Genomic DNA, 24,692 nt, shown 5'->3' on the forward strand with positions numbered 1-24,692 from the left:
GTAACTCTTTTGTGATGCTGCTATTCTGAGAATAGCAAGTAAAAGCTCTAAAAATAGTGATATATGGATAAGCAAATGTATAGTAGATAAAGTGCTAGGAAGACAGGCACTAAAGGTTATATTGCTAGCATCACATATGCTCGGATGGTGAGCTGGCAGACCAAGGCTTGTGAATCACATGCATCTGGTCTACAGAAGTAGTAGCAAAATTAAACAGTTACTCAATTATATTTTCCTATAAAGGATATCACTTTCCTACAAATATTTATTGTTTCTCGTCCAGAGCACAACAATAAAACAGATAGTTAAGACATCTGCAGATTATGTTCAAAAGGCACCACTACAAGTTGAAGGAAGGGTAATACCAGATTTTTATCACCCAGCAGACTTAGCTCTGCTGCAGCCCTTTCATTATTGGCACAGAAATTGTTTGACTGTGGGGCTTCTTTCTAGTATTTTTTCTTTTTTACAAATGAATTGTGATCTCAGAACACATCAAAGGATCACACAGGAATAGAAAGACCTGGTAACGCCATGCGCACTATGCTTCTAAGAAGCAATGGCCACCATGTGATCCAGGAGCTAAACTGCTGTGTGTCACAGCGACCCAGCACCTCCTGCATACCCACATCCAGATAAGCATCACTTCATACAATGGCAAATCAAGTCTGGAGCATTCTTCTCTCCTTGTTGCTCTCACCATCAGTCTCCTTCTTAGCAGACCTACTCAATACACAGAAATAGCAAAACGTTTCCCCAAACAAACCTTATTCTTCTACATTTAGTGATTATTAGGATTCATAATAGCACTTATAGTAACACATTTACTCTAAAAACCGACAGAGAAAGAGTTCAGTAATAAGCCCTGCTCAGAAGCCACAAGTCTTGCAAGCAAAAGGACCAGACTTCAGTTCTTGTGTACTGCAACCTTCAGATTCCACCTAAAGTCACAGTTTTTGAAGTTATCTCAGCAGTGAGGGAACTTAGGACTGTTTCACACAGGCAGGAAACAGAGCAGGAGCTTAACTGCTAAATAAATGATTTGTCACAACAATTAGAAATGAAATTAAGTCATTCTGGAATCCCAGTGCAGCTCTGGCAGTATGCCCCAAGCTTTTCTGCCAGCAGAACTGTAGGGAGCAAGCCAGATTTACCAGAACAAAACCTGTGCTGATCCTGAATTAGGAGCACCCTGCAAGGATCTGAGATCTTTCTTCAGCCTTCATACAAAGTCATATACATTCTGAAGCCACCAGTTTCATCAGGACTAATTCCATTTTCTTTTAATGACTTATTGGAGGGCTTTTTCTTGGAGCTGCAGTCAGAGGATATAAAGAATGACCTTCTTCCACAAGATCAGAGACATATTTGCACATAAACAGCTGAAAAGTACTGGACTCAACAGTCTGCAGATGCCCATGATATAATAAGAGCAAATAAAAAGCTTATGACACTGTAACTCTGCACCACCAAAGACATAAATCCCGCTGGAAGCACTGGAAGTCAGATGGCTTTTGAAATCCCTCACAGGTTCTAAAATTCCTGGCAATGCACTGCAGGGCTGGTATTAAAACTCAAAATCTTTCTGTCAAACAAATACTGAAGCAATAAACAATGATAGTAAAGCAGAGACATACAGACATTTTAATCCATTGGTCAAGAAAATTGGTACCTCAAAGACAGCACACAGACCTGCTTACTGGACCTGATCAAGCAGAGGCAGCAGACAGCTAACATCTTCAAGGCACTCTGCAACAGCATTCCCCTACCTCCTTTGCTGAGCAGCAGTGATCTGCCTGGAATAGCCATTAAAAAGCCAGAAATACAGGACATAAAATCACTTGCAAAGTCTACTGACCTGACCATACAAAAACAGCGTTAAACTTCACAAAGGGCTTTTTCCATCAACTCTGCAGGCTATGGGTGAGTGTCCAAAGACTGCAGATATTTCCGGGTTTGGAAGGCTTGGGCATCCGCAAGCCCTGCCAGCTGCCCCCACACAAGGAAACAACCCAGCAAAGAACCCAAAGCCTCTGTGTTCACAGGAACAGATTGAGAAGGGCTGAGACCCAACAGCCTTAACCTGGAGCAAGGAGGGATCAAGTTATTGCTGAAAAACAAAGTACTTCTAGTAAATCCCCATGTCAACCACCATCTGGGCACAGAATCATTTTAGAAAAGTATGTCTAAGCACCTCACCCTTTAAAACCACAACTAACTTCTCACTCCCTCATCCAACTTAAGGCACATTCCCAGCACTTTTGAAGACAAATTGATAAAGATCAGATAGTTTCCATTAAGGAACAATATAATATGACTCATTCCGTGAGCAGACAATTCCAGCATCAACTACAGCTATGCCATCATTTAGCAGGTAATTAATTCCAAAACAGGCTGCAGCACAAACAAATCTGTGATTATGTAAATGCTAATATAAAGAAAACTCTTACTATGAATCCAACGGCACAGCTACAGAAATACCTCCTTAATACATTCTCAGTAATCCCACAAAATGCACATAACCTGTGCAGTAAATCCAACAGTACAATGCAAAGAGGATTCAATTTACAATAAGAACAGAATGGAACTCAAATACAGGAAGGTATTGAAAACTGAAAGCCTCTGAGTTTTCTTCATCTCAAGGAAAGTGAGCAAATGTTTGCTTTTCAGACAAATATTTAAGAGTAGCCACAAAAGGAATGTTACTTTAAAGGGACTTCTTTAAGATCATGTATCATATTCCTCACTTCTAACAATTTTCCTTAGTAAATAGTAAAACTACTTATATTGCCTTCCTTTTGTTTATTTGCTGTGAGGAATGAAGATCAGTTCTTACTGTGAAATCTGCAGCCCGAGACTCTTATCTCTCTCGCTAGTTAAATCCAGTCAGGTTTGGTGGACACCCACCGAGGCAGCAACACAGAAGCCCTCATTAAATCACCCCGTTAATTCACAAGGTGACACCAAGCAGCAGCTGAGCAGAGCAATGACTCAACACATCACTTTGGTCACTCGAGAAATTAAAGATATTTTACTCATCCAGTTCTAATCTTCTATCAATATTTATGGGTAACAGATTCACACTGATCTGTAGCCTTCAGGGATCCAGAAATGATCTATTCCCATCTCCCTGTGTAACACAGGCCACATCACATCAATCAATTCTTCCTTGGTGTGTGCTTAAGCTACCACATTTCCCTATAGACCAATTATTGATTTAAACCCTTTCCCAACAAAGAATCCACTGTGTAACACTTGATAAATTGCTTCAGTGGTTGATTATCCACCCTGTTAGAAAGGGCCTTCTATTTCCTGACAATGTATTACTTAGAAAACTACAACAGAGTTTTAATAAACTGCCTCTTTTTTTAATCTTTAGCTAGTAAAGAATGAACTAACAGGAACATAACCTCCTATTTTTCATATACTTGAACAAAGAGGGCATTGAAAAAGTAGTTGACATATAGAGAAGATGGAGAAGAGATATTTCAAAAGACCTCCCAGGAGAACAGATAGCTACAGGGCACAGAGCACTTGCCGGCACGTACCCATCTCCAGTATACTCCATCAGAGTCACCTCAGTTAAAAATGTTATATCCACAGAAAACACAACCCACAGCACCAAAAATAGACACAACTTTTAATACAGTTTACTGGCCAGGACAACACTTTGTGCTGTGAAAAATGGGCTTGTCATGCCAGGAAAACCATCATGCCCTTGGTGCTGGTCTTTATGATCAGGAATGCCTTGTGAAGCACTTCAAGAAAATCACATTATACACAAAAGGTTGAAGACTTCACCCAAAGGGCCAACAACTGAGTGGGACTGCCCAGACCTACCTAACCCACACCAAAGTGGGGATGAATTCTGCCAGGATTAAGGCCTAGTAATGATTTGTGCCAAATTAACAAGGCAACATCAAGCACAACAAAACGAGGGAAGAACCTCTCTCAGTTCTAGCTTCTCCTATTAAAACATCTCAGCAACTAAAGAGTTACAAGTTACTTTTTTTCCTGTATGTGTCAAATATTTGAAGACATAAAACAAGCCAAGCATGTAGAAGCTTCTTCTGATGCATATTAAAAAAAACACATCATATTTAACCTTGGCAAATAAAAGTGATTGGGCCTAAGCCAGAATTTTTAAGACTTTCAGGATGAAACTTTAGTGCCATGCCTAGATCATTTATTATAACAGTAAAAAAATAAAACAAGAAAAGTAAGAATTGTTTGCAATTTCAAACTATTCTTTACTGAACACTTTGCAACAGCCCAGATCCCTGTCAAGACTATTTCTTCTCAATAACAAGGCAATACAAGCTCCAGGCTAGGCTTCAGAAAAGGGCAGGATCTCAGTACCTCTGTTACCAGCCTGAGCCAAATTCTTTAGGAAGATATAATGAACCTGCAGGAGGTAAGGTGTCCCACCCCAGAGGTGACAGCAAGGCACTCCACAATAGTTCCCCCAAGACAACATAAATCAGGGCCAAGAAGTGACTGCATCCAAGTGCAGCACTACCACAGCACTCCCAGGACCAGGGTGTTCACAGCAAGCAACATATCAAGCAAGGACTTGGAGACTCCACCAAACTAAGCCATTCACTACTCCTAAGACACATTTTAGGGGCTACCATCATAGTGTTGGGACATATGGTTTGAAAGCCCTCAGCTGGTTGGAGATGACCTTGATGGCTGGGCTATTCTAGACTAGAAGTCTTCAGCCATAACCACACTCATTGTGAATGAGTGGAAAGAAAATTACGCAGTTCATTTGTGAGAGCTGATGAACAGGGTTAACAAATAAATAAAGGAAAATGACTACGAGGATGTTGGTCGGGGATGATGTCTAGGCAGCAGCAGTAGCTGAAACAACGCAAACATTCTCCCTTCCTTCACCATCTCATTCCATTTACAGTCCACCAAATCAAAGTCTAAACTATCATCAATTGACTCATTTCATTAAGACTGGCTTCAGGAGACAGCTTATTATTGCAGAGTCAGCTCCACCTGACTGACTGTACAATATCCCCTGCTTTTGACATGGCTCCCTGCTGATGCCATGCTCCTAATCACACTGTATCTGAGCAGGGACTTTCCATGTCCTCCCAGGATGGACACAAACATCTCCGCCATTGCTTCAAGTATCAACTCTGTTACAAATCACTTATACGCAGCAAAAATCTTAAAGGAGCAAAAGGGTTTGCAATTCAGAGGTGCTCAGAGCCTACCTGCAGTTGCAGGGATAAAAGTACCCTCTTAGCTGTTAAAAGCCCCTCTGAGGAACAAAGTGTTATCCATAAAAACCTCCATCTTCAAAGCCTGGTATAACTTTTAAGCCCTGACAAGAAACCCAGACAAAATAAATGCTCTCTCAATGCAGAATCCCTCTGATTATTATCAAAGGAATTGCTTAATCTAAAGTTATTGCAAGTGTAAAATGCCAACTTTGCAGTTAACGTGATGATATCAAAAAGTGAGTAATAGAGCTGGTGAACACCCCAAACCTGCCAACCTACTTATCATGAGAATATGGGAGGGTTTACTACACAGGTTTAAGCTGTCAATAGATTTTATCCTAAGTAAATTTTAAGCCAGTCAAAACGGAATGTATGACCAGCTGTGCTTGACTCCATGTTCACCTGCAGCCAATTAACACTTTATTAATTCTAGAGAGAATTAACTCCCTCCTCGCTGCTGTCACACTGCAAAGCCTGCAAACGTTCTGCAGTCCTTTAAAGCAGGCATTCCTCCTGGGTAGGAGCACTGCAGCAAGGGGAGGATGCAGAGCTCTGTGATTCCAGAGCACGTGAGCTTTCATCGAAAAAGGTCAAGTCTATTGATCGTGCACACAACGGTGCCCAGGGGGGCAGAAACCCTGAGCTTGCTCACGTGCCCATCAGAAATTAGGCTGCAGAACACTAGCAAGGTGAAAGGTTAACGAACTACAGGCTGAGGAAATAAAACAAGGCCACAGATGACTGTGCCATGAGGCTCCTGGGGCAGCTCTGCTGCCTGGAGTCATTTTCCCAGATAAAGGGCCACAGATACGCTCTAGGAGTTAGAAGTCAGGGTGGCACAGGGTACTTTCCTCCTATCAGTGGGGCAGTTGAGATGTCCTCACAGGCCCTTTTGCTCACTATCACCTAAATCCCCCATAGGAACAAGGATGATGCAGAGACCCCTCTTATTCTCCATCAGCAACAGAGCTGAGGGGTTTGCAAGTCCAAGGGGGAGAATCCCTCCATTGTCAGCTCTCTTGCTTTGTTTTTTGAGGTAGGCAATACACTGTTAAGGGTTGAAAACTAAATCAAACAAAATCTAAATAAGGTTTGTTTGTTTGTTTTTTAAAGGACAACAGGTTTTCCAGTTGCACAGACTTGCTGGTACCACATTTCTGTCATCACTATGGATTCCTGTAACAGGCAAGTATTTATTAAAGAGAGCTACAGTCTCTAGGCTTCAAGTGTAAAAATCAGAGCCATAAAGTCATTTTTTCTCTTATCTAGAGATACAAAGCTCCCAGTTGATTTGGATACAGATTCTGTGTCTTTCTAGCATTACCTAATCAGAGCATCCTAAATTACATGCAAATAACTGCATGAGAATAATTACAAGTGGTGCTTTAAGGTGACAGGCTTAGGAAAACAACAAATGCAGTGCAAGACTAAAGCAAACCAAAAGCCTCAAACAATTCACAGCAAGGACACTGCCAGCACTTCACCAGGTAAATGAAATTAGTAAGCCAGCAATAAGCAAAACAATTAAGTCCTCAAAAAAAGCAAGCCAAAAAATAAATGTTCAACTCCACAAACACAAAGAAGTTGGCATCACACTCTCTGGTTTTAACAATGCAATATGGTTATCCATTTCTCCACGGCATATGAAACTTAACTCAGTATGAAAACAAATCACTGAAAGTCTTGGCAGATTAGCAAATGTCAGATCAAATTAGGCCTTCCCCGAGACTATGCAGGGGCTGTACACATTTATCACAGTCTAACAGATTCTTTGCTTTCTTGACGTGAATAGGTCAGAACAGCCCAGAGACAAAAGGCAGCAAGATTAGAAGACTCCAAGTGCACAGTTTTGGGAGGCCACTTACTGTCAGGCTTTGCTTTACAGCTACAGTTATTCACAGAGAAATGGTTTTGGAGATAGGTAAAGCCACAGGAGACAGCAGACACCAAAAGAAAATAGCTTTATGTTCCCAGATCACTCCCTGCAAAACTCCACAGGGCCAATGCTAACAGAGACACTCACATCACAGTCTGTGAAACTGCTGTACTCTGCACATGCAAACATAGCAGGCAGGTTTCAGATTACTTGCAGAAACTGGAGAGATTCCTGAGCGCTGCACAATGGGATACATCCCAGGAACTTTACCCAAAGCTCCTGAGCATAAAGCCACAAGGCTCAGGCAGCACGCACACATGCCCTCCTCCAAAGCCCAGGCCATTCTGTCACCCAACCCACTACTTCCTATGGGAAACCAAGGCACACAGAGCAGGGAGGTGTACCTCAGCCCTAGAAGAAGCTGTACAAAAACTGGAGATGAGGGAAGATAGCAACCTACCTAACAGGAGGGCTGAAATATGATCACACACCAGCCTCTTCCACCTGATGAAGAGAACCAGCTTCCCTGCTGCCCTCCTGCCAGGGGCAGATAGATAGAGGAGCACCCTAAGCTCAGCATCCATCGCCCACCCTTCTCTCCAGCACTTAATGCAAAGCTTATAGCACCTACACAACCCTTTTGAAAGAATTTAGGGCTTTAGCTCACCATGCTACAGCCATCAGGAATGCTGTCTTCTCTCTGGAACTAGATGCTTCTGCTGGTGGTCCCAAAAGCCTTGCAAGGGATACTGCCTCAACAAGCTTGTCTTGCAAAGACCTTCTCACAGCTTCAGTCAGACCTACTACTACCAGTCTTCCCCTCAGCCACCAAGGAATCATTTGTCTTGACCGATGAGATGATTGGTAGCAGGAGGGATCTAGTATTTATCATCAGCCCCTCAAAGGAAAGAGCAAAATCCACCCACCCACTCCCCTCCCTGGCCTCTAATGCTCTCCAGTGGATGCAGGTGCAGGTAATTTAGCAGAACGAGTTGAAGCTCAGCTCAGTAAGTTATTTAAGCCTACACTTAGTTCAGGGAGCCCCAGGTTCTCCAGTTTCCTTAGTGCAGACAGGCCGGTACTTACCTTTGCTCCTGTGCTGGGCAATAGGAGGTCTGGATTTAGGAATTTGCCAGACTGATCCTTGCTAGGACAATCTGTGCTGCAGGAGTCCTTCAAGTACGGACTTCCTTCATTTACATTACATTGTATCATAGGTTAATGGCTCTCGTTACATAAACTGTTTTTAAAAATCCCGGTACAATTAGTTCCAAAAAACACGGAAATATCCACCAACTTGAATTCTCATTAAGAAGATAAAACTATAAACAAGAATATAGTTATTTTCAATAGATACCGCAGCGCACACTGTTTATAAAAACAATTGTTAGGTTTCTATAAGGCAGGATCATCTTGTGCTTTTTATTTAAGGAACACAATGGTGGAGGAGAACAGAACTATTACAACACATAAAGCAACTGTGCTTGGATGGCTACTTTGCCATTTGAAAGGAAAATCGGAGGCACAATAACGTCTTATTGTTTTTCTTCTAAAATATACAAGCGAACAATATACTACTTAAAAACAATTTATTGTAAACAATGCTAACGGCAGAAGAAAACAATACCTTAAGAGATAAAATGAACTTATATCCTCCGAGAGCAAGTCATCATTTTGACTTGTTGATTCGAAATAAATGGCTTATTAGTGCTCAAGTCATTTAGGAACTGCAAACGCATTGATAAAGACAGGTTAGCAAACAGAAACATAACATAAATATTTGGGAATTCATTGCTGCAAAGGACATACAATTTTCTAGCCACATGGGGAGAGGGTTATAGTACTGCCCCTTCTGGTGGCACCAACAGTAATCAGGGATGCAAGGAATCAAAGAGGCTTTTTCTGAAGGGGTTTGGAGGGAGCTGGGTGGGAACACCCAAGAGCTTTTCTTGGTAAGACCTGCATCTTGTAAACTAGAATTACAAAGCATAAGCCAGAGCCAAAGCTGCCACCAGCACTGAGCATGCAGATTTGCTGCAAGCTGGGCTGGCTGATGGGGAACCCTGCCCTCCCAGCCAGCAGACAAGGAACTTAATGACGAATAAACCAAATAAAAGTGAGTTCTCAAGATGGCTCCGAACGATGGGCTCAGAACGGCAGCAAACAAAGAGGAGCCAGCGCAACAGCCCGGAGATGCACCTTGAAAAGCACCTTTCAGATCCACTCCCTCTTACTTAAGTTCTTCCTTGCATCTTAGGGAGAAAATGGAAACAAAACGAGCTCTGGAATTCAGTTACGCCATTCAAACCCATGCTCGGCACTCCTTACCTGCTTCCTTTCCCACTCACTCATTCCATTTTGTGATCTCCAGACAGACAGTCAGACAGACAGACCTGCTGCTGGGGGAGGGTGGGACCACGAGCACTCCTCTGCTTGTACCTGTGTGCAGGACACTGAGCATGCTCCAAATTCCTCACCAGCCAGGTTTCAAGGGGAAAAAAGCTTCCCTGAAAGCAGATTAGAGTTGTCCCTGTACCAGCAGTGGATGAGCTTTATCCTGGATCCTTTTCAAAGCATTTAAACTTAAAAGAGGATAAAGCAGTGAGCAAGTTGCGCACAACAGTAGCTTGTTTTAACAACTGCCTCTAAATCAACTCATATGAACAAAAATCATATGGAGCAAAACTCGGGAGATGAGGGTCCAAATTCAGGCACTGGTACAATACACCTGCGTGTTCAGTGGTGCCTCAGTTTCCCACCTACAAACAGCAGCTGGAAATCAGCTTATTCCTTTTTTTACTTGTCCTTCCCATAAAATATTTGGATAATGCTCAGGCTTTTACGAGGCATTTTTACAATACCTAAGACAACAGGGCCTTGACCTCTATTAGAGCTGCTAAATAGTTTCACATTGCTTGCATTACTGTAAACCCAGAACTTAGGCAGGAGGAACTGTCAGAGAAGTCTCTTCCAGCATCCAAACAGTAACAGCAATGTAATCAAAACTGCAGGAGCCAGGACATGAAAAATCTCACAGATCGGAAGGGGAAACAGGCAGAAGGACAAGAGCAGCGAGTTGCTTCACTGTGGCTGTAAGAGCACATTTGGTTCAGGGACTACTGCTCCCCCAAAGCTGAAGGCTGCCAGGAATCTCACACCAGAAACAGATCAAATTTCCATATAGCTTCCTTCTGTCCCTTCTTCAGCAAGAAAACCCATTCCTCTTGATGCCCATTTGACAGCAGGGCGCCCACTGTGTGTCTGTATCACACCTCATGTGAAAAAGCCTAAATCAGCCAACTTCCCACACACATTCTGTCGATGCAAGACACCGGTGCCAGCTTGGCCAGACAGCCTGGTCTGGGCCAGGGCTCCTGCATGTGCCTGTACCAGGTCTTCCAATCTGCAAACATGCTCCTTTAATAGAGCTGGGAGGAGCAGACACAGCCACAGCACAACCTGGTAGGAGGGGAGCAGTGCTGCCAGTACCCATCCCCAGGCAGAAGCCACTAGGGTCTAACGCAAACACCTCACTTCCCTGTCCTCAGGACTTTCCCAGTGCTCACAAAAGCTATGATATTAGCCCACCTCATTTTCCTTTGACATTTAGCACAGGTTAAACTGCTTGAGGAGTAAATGTGGCTACGGATAAGTCCTGCAAGACAGGAAGCACAGTGAAATAAACTCCTGAGAGTCAAACACTGGGAACAAGCCACCTGGGTGCTTTCACAGTCAAAACACTGAAGGTGTTTAGACAAAAATTCAAAATACGTGATGCAAAGGGGAAAATATTTGTTCTGCTGCCTTCACTGTACCTCACAGAATCATTGTGCTTGGAAAAGAGCTCCAAGATCACCAAGCCCAACCCACCCCCACCGTGCCCACTAGACACATCCCACAGTGCCACATCTCCATGGGTCTTGAACACCTCTAGGGATGGTGACCCCACCATCTCCTGGGCAGCCTGTGCCACTCTTCCTGATAAAGCCCTTTACTTGATAAAGCAAACACCATTCTTTAGAGTACACCTCTTGTCAGGGCTGAGTTTTCAGTTTCTTAAGACTGAAAGAGAGATCAAAGCCAGACTGACTTTACTGTAAGAGCATACAGTGATTATGGTTGAAGCCCTTTCTTTATAAACACCTCTTTTCCATGGCTTGCAACTTTCTCAAAAACAAACAAACCAAAAAGCCTTTGGCTTGAAATACCTTTTTAAAAGCCTTAGCCTGGAAGGATGCTGCAAAGGGCATCCATCTGATTGGCTCTTCGAGCTACCAGAAAAATGAAAGCTGTGCCAGGCAAAAACTATTTGTTCTACTCTTACATTCTAAATATTTTTATAAGTGTGTTTTAAGTCTCCAAGCCAGATGAATATGATGTATTCAAGGAGTAAGAGTTCCAGCTAAGGGAACAAAACACACAATAAGCACACAAGTATCCAACAATGGATTTCCAACACCTGGCTTTGCAATCCATAAAGGAAACACCTTGAGTGGGAAGGCTCACAGTGCATCTCCAGGTGCTTTCATCTGCTTCTTTTACAACAGCAGCTTGGCAAAGAGCAAAATCCACATCTCTACAAAGAAGCTACTTGCACTTCTTCATGGTTTTGCCTTTAAAAAGTCAATAATCGCAGCAAATCAAGTTTTATCAACTGTGGCAGAAAATAAACTCCAAAATACAATCATCTGCACACGTGCGAGGAGCTTTAATAAAGCCACGCTGTTAAGCAAGACGGCGTGCTGCAAGTTATCCAACCTCAACATGCTCAGTTCTGAGCAAATGCAGCACTGAACATCTCCTTCATGACTTCAGTGCTGCCAAGACTGATGATTTTCCCACATATCTGCTGGTTCTCTAAAAAAAATCAGCTCCTGGAGTCATGAGATTAAGTAGAAATATGCACTTTTATTATGTGAAAGGTTTTTAAATCATCAGTTTTGCCCAAGAAATAAAGAAAAAGGGCCTTTACATTAGAAAATCCCAATGGGCTCCAAGGGCAGGGACAGACACAAGGCACAGCTCTATACAGACTATGGATTCTTGGGGCCACACCAAGCAGGGATCAGCTCTTGGTGCTCCTCTTCTCCTCTGTCCTCCCAGCCCTTTCTTGGGCACTCCTACAGGCATGAAGAGAAACCCCACTTAAAATTCACCACCTTCCTCCTCGGTTCACTTCCAAACCCCAAGGAAATGAGGCCAATAGCAGCCCTTCTTTCTCTCCCAGTAGCAGGAGCAGATCGAAGCTCCCCCATCATTTCCTCATCTACACTCAAGCTCCCCTCCTCCAGCGCTGCAAGGGAGCCTCAGAGCAGTGGTTTGGGATCCTGTTTTCCCTTGCAGTGACAGCAGCTCTATAAGACAGGTCTGCTGCCCCACAGCCAGGACCTTCCCGCAGCAGCAGGAGGCTCCCAGCAGTGCACGTCCTCACCTCAACTCTTCACCCAGCTCATTAAGACGTTCCTCCCCGCTGCCCCCCCCCCCCCTTCGTTAACCTCCACGAGAACTAATGGGCTCCTTTGCAAATCCAGTGCACGCTCATAGAGCACGGCAAGCTTTAAACGCTGATGTTCTCATGCATATACAGAAAAGCAAATTTTACTCTAAATAGAAGTGGCAGCTTCTAATTTAGGAATATACAATTTGACTGCTAGGCACAACAAAAATTACCTATTTCCCATGCAGGCAAACAGGCTGTTGCAATGCCAGCTCAATGTGCAATTTCAAATAAAGGCTACCATCTTCTGCTTTGCATGAGTCCCCTCTGCCATTAACCCTTTCTGCTCAGGCAGCCTGCCTGGAAATCCCATCAGATTTTTAGTGGATGAATTTCACTCCTTCCACTAATGCCATCGGACCAGTTGCCATGAGAAATGCAAGAATTATTTCATAGCCATGCTGCTCATCAGGCTAAGGGCAGGGATCAGAATCCCATGGGATCCAAAACACAGACAGACCTTCCAATCTGCCCCATTCATCTGCTTTGATTTAAAAAAGCTTGCAGACTTCATTACGTGGGTGTGCTTATATCTCAATACACATACATACATATACAACCCTATAAAATGCAGATTCACACCATGCACGTAATCACTGCAGAGACAAGCGAGCATTTTGCATGCACATCACCCACAGACTGAGCAAAGCTCCTTCAGACAGCCCCGCAGAGGTGTCTGCAGTCAGTGGGCTCCCCAGCATGCACAAAGCTTTATCCGCTTTATTCTGCAACCTGCCGAATTACCAGAATATGTTCAGCTGTTACACACTGACCCCAGAGCCATAATCTCCACCTCCCAGCAGCTGTTCCATGTGCTGGGGTATTTACAGCAGGCATTACGGGTAAACAATGGACACTTCCCAACTCAGGGCTGGGGGAGGCAAAGCACAGCCCATGTACCCCATTGCAGCATCCCTGCCTGCAGCACCAGCACACACTGCAAACAGCCACACAACTGCATCCAGGGCTTATGGAAATTTCAAGTGTCTCCCCTGTGACATTAAAAAGCTGTTGACTTCCAGCACATCAAGCAGCAGAGACTGCAATTCGGTGTTTAAAGGGTGATTAAATGCAAGTGACTTAAATTATATATCCCAAGTTGCTGGAACTGACACCATTTAAAACTCACCATCCATCCCCCGTTTCCTCCAACACTGATTATTACCCACTAAGAGATGAGTATTTTACAGGCACTGAACCACGGATTTATAAATTGGAGATAATTAAATGGGTTTGCATTACAAATAGAGTAAAAAATTCCCATTCCATGGGCCATCTGAGAATGCTTACAAAGTCAAAGTGGATGTTTTCATACCTGAAAACTTGCTGCTAACTTTGGCACAAGCTTGGAGTTATTTCACAGTGGATTCATACCAGACATTTACTGTACTGGTGAGTAACCTCAGATAGACTCAGGATCTATCATTAAATCTCCTACACACAGCTCTGTAATAAAGCTCCATACAGCCAACACAAAACTCGCCTGTTTCTCCTTGATAAAGACATGGAATGACTTGCAAGATGCTGCCTTTCAGATTTCAAGGTGTCGCATGATTCCCCGGGCCAGTGATGAAGGCACAGCCTTTCTTCCTAACCCTGCTGCCAATCCACCCTGGGCAGGGACAGTGGGAGCAAAGCCCCCTGAAAGCCTTCGTTGCCCCCCCACTTTCCCTGGCATTTTTAAGCCAGGAAAAAGAAAGTGCTGTATTGATCTCACCACCTGACAGAAATAAGAGAGACTCATTAAGCACAGAGATCTCAGGGAAGGAGTCTCCAAGGAATTTTATTCACTTGAATGAGGGCTCTTGTAAAATGCCAGGAGGGAAAGAAAAGAAAGAAAGAAAAAAGCCAAATCCTGGTTCTTCACTGTCAGCTGGCATCTCCCTGCACTTGTGGGAGCACAGAGCATCACAGACTCAAAGCAGAGGCTGGAAGATGCTTGGAGGGCTGTGCCTGTGGGCATGAAGCAGGGGGAGAGCAGAGGCAATGCAAACAGGAGTGAATATCAACAGTGACTGGGGACACACAGCAAATAAACAGTGATGTAACAGCTTTTGCAATTATAATTCAGACAAAAACAAACAAAAATGACAACCCAGCACAACAAAAGGGAGGATGTCAGGAGGGGGCCGCAGGGACTCCACCACATTCACATCTGTTGCTATCACAACATCCCAAACAGGCAGCTCCAGAAAGCAACAGTCAGAGGGCAGGAAATACGGATGGGGCAGCAGCAAATTCTTGTGATCTACAACTGTGCTTGAAGTGTTCATGGCCACACTGAGAGCTGAATTTATATCCCAAATCCTTGTAACAGCCCACAGTGCTGCTACTGGGTTTGACCCTATCCCCAGAAAGCACCTCTAGGGACTGAAATAGAGAGTCCAAGGGGGGTCCATAAATAAAACAGACCCTGGAGGGAGGAGGAGGGAGGAGGAGGGGTATGGGAAGCAAGAGAGCGTGGAGGGAAAGCATTTAATAAGGAGTGCCATGTTTAAGTGAGATGTCTCTAAAACAATCCCACATCGCTCTCAAAGCTTCTGTCGCTGCTGTAGGTGAGCTGGGTTGTCCAACAGAAAACGAGCATTCTACCTGTGCAGAGTGTGGTCCAGTGCTTGCACGGAGGTAGAGGAATGGATTTAGGGGAAATCGTATATCTGGACCCCATGGAGACAGGTTTAATGCACACCATCCGTGACAGGCATCAGTTTAACTGCTCTGCAAATCCTCCCCTGAAACAGTCACAATTTCTTTCGCTATTGCTTCATTACCTTCACAGTAAGAAATTCTTCCCCCTGTACTCACCTCAAATATTCTTTTCAGGGAAACAGAGGCATTTTCCCCCAGTGGGTCCTAAAAAGTGATCATTATCCTTTTTACAGAAATCTTTCACGTGCCAGAATATGTATTGCCTGCACTCAGGCTTGTATTTCCAAATACAATTCTTTCAACCTACCCCTTCAAACCTCATCCATTTTCTGAGCCTCTGATCTGCACCATCCATTTCCAGCCTCACCACTGAGATGGTCCTCCTTCAGCCACACACTGCCCAGTGCCATTCAATGCAGTGGAAAGTAATCATCATCCATGTTTTATGCATGACACTTCTGCAATGATGACTTGGAGAGAGATTAGACACTTATTTTGAGAAAAGGAGGACCTTGGAACAGTGCTGACACGTGAGCTGGACACATCCAAAGCTCCTGTTGTGCATAAAGTGTTTATCCCCTCACAAAGGGAAGTTGGGCACATATACCTTTATCATTTATTATACATATGTGTAATTAACATTACATTTTGTGAGGGCTGAAGCAGAGGAAGCACAGAGCACATCTGCTTTTCACGATCCTCATCTCTGCAGACGTGCTCTGTTCCTGTACGACCTTTCTCGCACATTCCACTACTATTTTTGCAAGAACTTCACCCAATTTGGAAGCCTTCAAATAAAGAGTTTTTCCACTAGAGGGCACAAAGATGATTTCTGCTCAATGAAAAACTAATGTTAGGAGGACTACAACCTAATTATTACCATCTTACCAAAGGTATCGCAAACACCAATAAATGAACACTTAATATATCAAGATGTAGCTCATACTTCCCATGTGTTACACCACCAAACACCTCTAAAACAACATAGACTGAAAAAACAGAAAACCAAAAGTGACTCTGCTCTGGCAAGGTCTCCTATATAACACTATATAACACTACACGTGTCCAGAGTTCCTCAGTGCCCACAACTTTTCATTAGCTACAAGACTATAAGATTATGACAGCACTGGAGAGTGAAAATCTATCCTCCTGTTGTCTAAGTTCAGCATTTAGTCACTGAACTTCTTTTCACTGTTGATTCCTCTATCAAAAGAAGTTCTCTAGATCTAGTAGATCTTCAGTTTACAGATACATTTAGATCACGATAAGTCACCTCCTGTTTTGGGTAAACAGATTATAGGCTCTCAGGCTCATCTATATAAGGCAGCCTTTCCAGATTTGAAACTCGCCTTGTAAACTTCTCACTACCTGGATCCATCACCCTGACACTTTAACCAGTTCCTCACAAAGCCATGGTGAGGATGATGTTTACACAAACACAGACTCACTGGGTTGAACATCTGACTGACATGCAATCCAACCAGCACAACGTTAGTGATGATTTCAAAGCATCTCCATAGTTCTGTGGCCCTGGGGATCCATCAGCCTCCCAAACCCCGACAGCTACAAGTGCCTCTAACCTACCTTGCTCATTCCTGTACTTCTGAGACCCCGACCTTCCAGGGCCCAGGCCAAGGAGATGAGTGATGGCCTGGTAACCCACTCGTGTCCGTGCATCCAGACGCAGGGCCACGCTCCCCTCCATGGCTACTGTCCCTGGGTCTGAGCACAGCAGGCTCTGCTCCGTGCCCTCCTGCTTTCCGTGCACTTCCACTTACAGAAGGTTTGGTTTCAACAGAGTCAGCCTGGAGACTTTTGCTAATGGAAGAAGAGAGACAATAGGAGCACGCAGGTGCTTCCTCCCATTTAAAGTGTTTACTTGTGCAGCTCAACACAGTGACGTTATTGTGAATTAGATCCGCGTGCTGTTTCACAGAGTTCAAAAGGTAGCACGTAACAAAAGAAACCCCAAAATACTGCTTATTAAATTAAATGCTGCAGATTCAATACTTTTTTTTCTTTCCTTTTAAACTCTGCTTCCTTTGCTAATGCCAAGTAAGAAGGTTTTTCCAACCATACAATTAAAGTGGTTTGAAATGGGAAGTGATACAGACTGTACCAAAACAAATAAAAACCCTAGCAAAAGCAATGAATTTATCAGCCTATCTCCACTGCCTGTTCAGCAGGCTCCTTATGGCACTGAAAGACAACGCTGTCAGCTGCTGGGGAGGTAAGAACTTGAGACTGTTGTGGCAGTCCAAGAAAAAGCAAGAAGATGACAAGGAAAAAGGTACAGTATGGCTGAGCCACAACACAGAGTTAAGGCAAATGCCAGCCTGAAAGTGAAACAACGGCCTATTTGTTTTACAAGATACAGTAAGGAATTCAGCTGTATTCCACAGTAAACCATTTGGCTTAGGACTGAAACCGGGGGGAAAATAAGAGCATCTGATTCTAATTTTGTTGTCTTAAGTTTATGTTACATGAATCAAGATGTTTACTAGAGGTGCCAGACACTCAAATCCATGGTTGGACCTTGTACATAGGAAGTATCAGATGTACTGAACATCTCACAGTTCCCCTGTGCAGTGAAGGCTCAAAGCAACTCAGAACTTGACAGCAAGATAACAACAATAATAATAACAAAGTCAAGATGCTTTTTGTGGCATAAACACAAAAATCCAACTTACAGACATCAATCTGTAAGAATCTCAGTCTCCTCACAGCACCACCTTTTTATTGCTCTGGAAATTTCAAACAAAATATCCTTATATTTAAGATCGTGCAGCTTCAGAACTGTACCTCTTTCCCACATGAAACTGTACCAAAAAAAGAATGCCAGAAATGCCACAAGCAATACCACACATAATGAACAGAACTGAGTCCTTTCATCTGAGTGCAGCATTCTCCTGCCCACTCCCCACAGTCGCTGCTATTTCAGAAGTGCTTCCATTGATTTTCCTGCTTGGTGGGAGTGGGCTGGATGGGATTCAGCACTTTGTTCTCTGCTCTCATTTTCTGAGAGGTCCTGTGGGATGATTGCTCTGAGAGAATGCATGTCAGTTCCAGACTCCTTCCACTCTCTATCACCACTGACACTAGAAACAGCAATTAAAATCCTTCTCCCTGTTGCTTTGCCACAAATGTGTGCTAGAAAGTAAGTGGCAAGTGCCACCTCCTCTGATGGACATGGCAGTAATGCAGTGACTTAAGATCAGCAGGTTAATGATCTATAGAATTGTTTTCATGCAGCTCAGCAATGTCACGTCTACATTATTAGATATCTCCTTGAAATAACATCAGAACATGGGTGGATATGTGCCTGAAAACAGCTGCAGCAGCTCATGAGCTCAACTGTTCACTGACTGTTTGGACCTAATCCATTCTACCTGTGCTGAAACAGTCCCTCAGCACACTCCTCCCCTCACCACACACTCATCTGAAACAGCACCAGCAAACAGCAGACAGGGTTCGTAACCTCTTCAACCAACATCTGCTCTTCAAACAAACCTCTGGCAAGCAAAGGCCAAAGGAGCACCTTCAGTCTTCTCTGAGTTACCCAAAAAACAACTACAAGTCCCCATGTGCACAGCATTATCATGTATGAAGACAAAGGCAGAATAACCGCTAAGTAATGCCTGTCCCAAGTGCCCAGATCTCCCCAGCTCACTCCAGCAGCACTTCTCTGTCTCTTATTGCTTATTTTAGCCTTTAAAAGCAACCCATGTGCTTTATTTTTGTGGCTTTCATTCCACTGCCAGATTTACAGCAGTTCCAGACGGTGCCACTGATTTAGATGCCATTGCTTTAGAGGAGATCCAAGAGAAAAGCAATTGAATACAAACACCGAAAGAGAGCTGAAAGAAAGTAAACAGGTGAAAATAACTTCATTTACCAGTGTTGGTTTAGAGATCCACAAGGACACTGCATTTACTACATGTTGCCTTGGGCGGCTACAAGGACAGCAAGAGGAAAGGTATTTCCAAAGCTACTAAAGTGACATAAGAGCAAGACTTAAATCCCACTGAACAGCCAGGAGCCCTGGGCTGCAGACAGCTACAGAGCATTGACAATGCTCAGCATTCCCAGCTCCCTGCTGAGGAACAAAGCAAATGGAACGCTGTAAAAACTGCCACACCACTGCCCTCAGCAGCCCTTGGGGTGATCCGTCTCCCCTGCACTTCAGAGATCTGCAGTGCCCACCTCAGCCAGACTCACCAGCCTATGCAGACAGCAGCTATGAGAAAACACCCCTATGAAACAGACACTTCAGCAAAATCCCAAGCTCTTTTTAAAAGAATAATTTAAAGGAATCAGTCTCGAAGGAGTGCAGCCTGACAGAAACGAGTTCTGCAAGCAGAAACTGCACAGGACTCAGAAGCAAACACAACAGGAGTTGACAACAGTAATAAATTAGAGGTTTTAATTGTGGTAAAAATAGGCCTTCTAAAAGACCAGCAGTAACAGCATGTTCAGAACTTCGTCGCATTACGTTTAGGATTCCTACCAGCAGCATGCAACAAAACATATCTGAGCTGCAATCAATTTCCTACAGCCTCACGTAAACATTACAGGAATTTTGTCCTCTGCAATACTTCTTGCTCTCCAGGCTGCTATAAATAAGTCAGTTACAGCCCCACTGCCTCTTTGTCTCCTATCTTGCCATCTCAAGTCACTGCTTTTATTTTCCTTGTGCTACCAGTACAACCACTTTCAGACTCAGCAAACATTTTAGTTGTTACCCATAGCAAAACTCTCAGCAGAATGAAGCATTTCACGTTCACAGGGGAGGCATGGAAAGAAGAAGCTGTTTTCCAGTGTGCTCATCCTCCTTCCATACAGGACTGGGGAAGGGAGGCAGCACATTCCAACTTCAGGAGCCAGGAAGGACGCTCAGCTGCAGGAGGGCAATGTGCCATTGGGCCTTTTGCAGGCAGAGACTTTCTGGGAGACAAACTACTCCCCTGCAGGACAGGATTTGTACCCCAGCACTAAGATACAGTACTGGAGTGGGTGGGATCAAGGCAGGGGAAGAGACACCTGAGCTGACTTCAATGCATCCCCATCCTTTGAACACTGCACTCATACATAAATGAAATAGCGATATGTTTGGACTACACAAGTGACTTTTTTTTTTTTTACCCTACCACCAGATGTGTCATGTGAAGGATACTGTCATACAATAGCCATGGGGGAGGTCTGCAAACTTGGGAGAACGTTCCGAGCAAAGTAAACTACTACTGACAGCAAGTGGAACAGAGCCCTGAGAGGCTCTGCCAGTGGGAGGACCCAGGGAAAAAAAGCAGCCTTGACCTTGCACTGGGGAGAGCAAGAGAGAAAGAATAGGCACTGGGGATTCAGTATGTGATCATGATCACTTAAGTTACTCATGGGCAGAGGCGCAGGCGCTCATCCCAGGAGAACACATCCCAAGGTGGAGTTAACACAGAGCAGCCCTGGCACCAGCCATGCAGACTGAGCACCTGTGTGACAGGGACCCAATGTCCTTACAGCCAGGGAAAGCACCGTGCCCTGCCTGTCCCAGAACAAGGCCGTTGCCAGATTACAGAACAAACAAATCATGGGTGTCCATGACACCCGGCTCGCTCTGAGAGCAGCTGGAACGTCAGGTGTTCAGCAGCACACACGTCCCACAGCGCTGACAGCTGTGCTGTTATTGTACTTTTGTCCTCTTTAGAGCATAAACTCTCCAGGGGCAGGGACTGCACCTTCGCTGATGTACTTACAACACCTCACGTGCTACATTCTCCTAACACTCCATTACTGAGGCTATTCAGAAACTGCTGCCATGAAGATGCAATGCTCGCACCTGATTCCAGCCTCTCCTTGCTTAAATCAGCATATCTCGGGCTTTACTAAAACCCTGTAATGCCTGCCAGGTCAGCTTAACTGTGCCAATATTGAAGTGAGCTCAATATAAACCCTATAATTTTCTAATTCACTTTGTTAAATAGCTCCCAATATAGGCAACACATCAGAACAACTGCACAAAGACTCCTCAGTTATCAATATAGTGACAGCGACGTGAGCTTGCGCAAAGTTTTCCAGCTGCTGATGACTCTCCTGCCCCTACACGTGGATGCTGTGAGCTCCTGGCACTGTGTGCTGCTCATAGACATGGCAAGGGCTGAACCTGAGCTTCCATCTGTGACAGCTCAGCAGTGAGTGCTGCAGCACAGTGAGACGAGCTGCAAGTGAGCAATGCAGAGAGAGTGCGTCAGTGCTCAGTGCACTGATCCAGTTAGACAGTGGGAGGTGGGGGGTGGGCTGGGGGGGGGATGTACTAAAAATGCTTTTGACAGGGTGAAAAATGAGAGCAAAGTGAAGCACAGCTCAATCCGTCAAAACAAAATCACAGCAAACCTCCTGAAAAGAAGGAAAAAAAAAACACAGCTCAACTCACATTCTGTACTAACCAATGACTGCTGCATTCATTTTCTTGAAGATAAGGGAGTGGTTTAAGTTTGCCAGACAACACACAGAGTAGATTTGAAAGGTAATCACACCAGAAAAACAACTGATCAAATTCTGAAGAGGTTCTAAATGTAAGTAAGACAATGAGGACTTCCTTCCACTTGGCAATTCAAAAAGACTTGCAAAATAGTTCTTAGGTTGCACTGTTGGCCTGCAGGGTTTCAGCTCCAGGCAGGCTTTGCCCTTTCCCTCCAAGCTCACCTGCCAGGGGAGAGATGGGGTTCTTCAGAGCACCCAGATCACAAACTGGTACCAAACAATCCCTCGCAATGCATTTTTGATTGCAGTGCTAAAGGTCAGCCTAACATTCAGAGTGCAGAGGGCCCATTAACGTGGTAAAAGAGTCCTAACCGTGTTAACCCCAGTGTGTTTTGAACGGTGAGGCAGCTCATAATTAGCTTAGGTGGACCAAACTAATTATTCATAGCCAGAAGGAGCATCTCCCAATGCAAGAGGAGTACGAGATATATTGATAGTTCTTTCCCGATAAGCCCATTATAAGCTTTCAGAGATGAATGATCAGAGCATTTGACTGTTTTCTCACAACCTGGAGGTGCACGCAGTAAGGAGCAAGGGAGGCAGGAGCACAAAGCTGGGTCTGTGTGTGGCTGTCAGCAAAAGAAATTCAAAAAGGAAGACAAAAAGCAGGCTTCTGTCACACTACGAAGTGCAATTGCAATTTACCAGCTTCGTTTTGCAAAGGACAGTTATATCTGATGCATGTCTATTCTATATAAATATCTGAACATGCTTTTACATCAAATCTGTTTTAACAAGGTCTCCAGCATTGAAAATAGGAAATAATATGACAAAAACTGTACAGATGTGCAGCACCCCATATATAAATGTATATGTACCTCCAGAGCTGCATTCACACTCTAAAAGCTTGATCATCCCCCTCACCCCCCTAGCATTTCTGAACCCCCCCCCCCAAGCGCACACAGCTTTTCTATTTGCATCTGCATTGTTTTAGCCTCTCCTCTTTATCCAGTCCATTGCTTGCCTACTATTTTTTTTTTAACTGAGGCCAAAATTCCACCACTTCTGTGTCAGGAATTCCCTCCCTCCCTCCTCCCTCGAGGTTTCCCCTTCCATTACAAATTAACTCTTACACATCCCTCTCCTCCCAGCTAAAGGCCTGGCGTCAGGTTCCCATATTCCCCCAGAGCCCTTGCAGAGAAGAGAAGCCACCCTTACTGTCAGCAAGTTTGGGCCACTTCATTTAGGCAAATATTTACATACGTGCATGCCATATTTCACTGTCAAATATTTTTAAGTGTGTGCAGGGGGGGTGGGGGGGGGGGGTTGGGGGTAAATCTTGAGGAACTCTGTATCATGCTGGCTTCAGTTCCACCACTGATTTTAGCACAGTTGCAGCCCTGCTTCTGGCAACAGCACACAAGAGGATTCCTGGCACTTGTAACATCCCAGATAACCTCCATGCAATGGAGATGGGGAGAAGCAGTACAGCAGAGAGAAGAAAATGAAAGTTAACCCCTGGTTGTATTTCCTGCTTTCCGGCTCAAACTAACCCTCATTTAAGTGCTACTTCAGTATTTTCATTTATGAAAATATATCAAATTGGGGTCTGCTGGAGGAGGAAAGGAAAAGATATACTGTTTGAATATCTAACCTCACTATGGTCTAACGACTGTAGTATTTATTGAACTGCTCGTAATTACACAACTCCTCACTGCCTTCTCTTAAATGTTCTGCCCAGTGTCCCAATTAGTGTGATTTATCCACAGGCACAGAAATCACACAAATAAGACTTAGGGACCTGCAGCTCTGCACAGAACAAGCACACACAGCGCACACACGCAGGCAATGTGGAGGGTCTCCACTTTAAGTGCAGCTTCATTAAACCTCCAGATCTCAGACAGAACTCACTTCTGGCACCTACAGAGCTGCATCTTATGCTGGGTTAAGTTCAACACCCATAGGTGTGTGTCTGCCATACGTGAGTACTCAGGGAGGAGACCCGGACAGTCTCAGGGATGTGCTCCTTCCAATAAGCCTGCTGGCATCTACCTGAGATTCCAGAGTCAGTGCCACCACCCCTGCAGGACACTCATCACCTCAGTCCCCGTGCATCTTCCCCTCCCAGAAATTTTCTTACCCTTCTGTAAAGAATAACTGGAAATTATATGTATCTTAAAAGGGTAAAATCTGGGAACTGCTACCCAAACAGTAAATGACGTGGCAAACTCTGCTTCCTTCCTTCTCGGGATGAAACACTTCTGAAATTAGTCACCTCCAATTCACAGCTTTAAAAAGTGCCAGCATTCAGTGACACTGACTGACTCCCTCAAAGAAGCTATAGAAACATATGGTTTTCAAATCAAAAACAAGAATATCATGCCTAGAATCCAAAAGCTTTTGGTCCCCCAGTCACCTTTCCCCTTCCAGTGTGCTCACATCTGCTCTCCTCTTTCTTTCTCCACTATGTTCCTGTGTTTATCACATTCGGAAACACTGCATGTCCTGTTCACCATCATACCCACATTGCATAGGTCCTGCAGTTGGCTGCTACATAGTTTGGGAGCGAAGACACAATTGAAGGTAAATGCATGTAAGAAATGCATTTAAGAATCAGCTGGTTTGGGTCTTGTTTTTGTTTCTCCTCATTTTTCCAGACCATGTTTCAGCAAAGGAAGAAATTCATCTTGACTTAGGATACTTGGTTTTCAAACTAGATATGTTTTATTTTTTTATTATCCCTCCCCATAAACAATATCAACCCATTCAGATTCCGGTGCCCAATTAAATCATCACTCTTCAGATCAAACTCCGGGTACCAAACTGACAAAATCCAAGCACTACAGAAGATATAGTGGTCTTATGACAGACAGAAAATGTGTAGAAGTATTGCCTTATCCTCATTCTGCCAAAGAAGAAAAAAGCCAAAGCTAAAGTGTCTGACAATAAAACTCAGCAG

The 24,692-nt window shown here is 44.1% G+C and overlaps 1 protein-coding gene across 20 annotated transcripts in view; it reads right to left on the reverse strand.

The window, feature by feature from the left end:
• MAGI1 (membrane associated guanylate kinase, WW and PDZ domain containing 1) overlaps nucleotides 1-24,692 on the reverse strand; it is a 284,497-nt gene that overhangs the window by 230,951 nt on the left and 28,854 nt on the right. Inside the window, exon 1 of one of the 20 annotated variants that reach the window (XM_015875209.2) lies at nucleotides 16,844-17,024. The exons of the other annotated variants lie outside the window; for them this stretch is intronic. Coding sequence (XP_015730695.1) covers nucleotides 16,844-16,964 — 121 coding nt within the window. The 5' untranslated portion in view covers nucleotides 16,965-17,024. Of the gene's footprint in view, nucleotides 1-16,843; nucleotides 17,025-24,692 lie in introns of those variants that run through there. 20 annotated transcript variants of the gene reach the window in all.

Source organism: Coturnix japonica, chromosome 12 (assembly GCF_001577835.2).
Source record: "Coturnix japonica isolate 7356 chromosome 12, Coturnix japonica 2.1, whole genome shotgun sequence".
NCBI classification, from domain to species: Eukaryota; Metazoa; Chordata; class Aves; order Galliformes; family Phasianidae; genus Coturnix; species Coturnix japonica.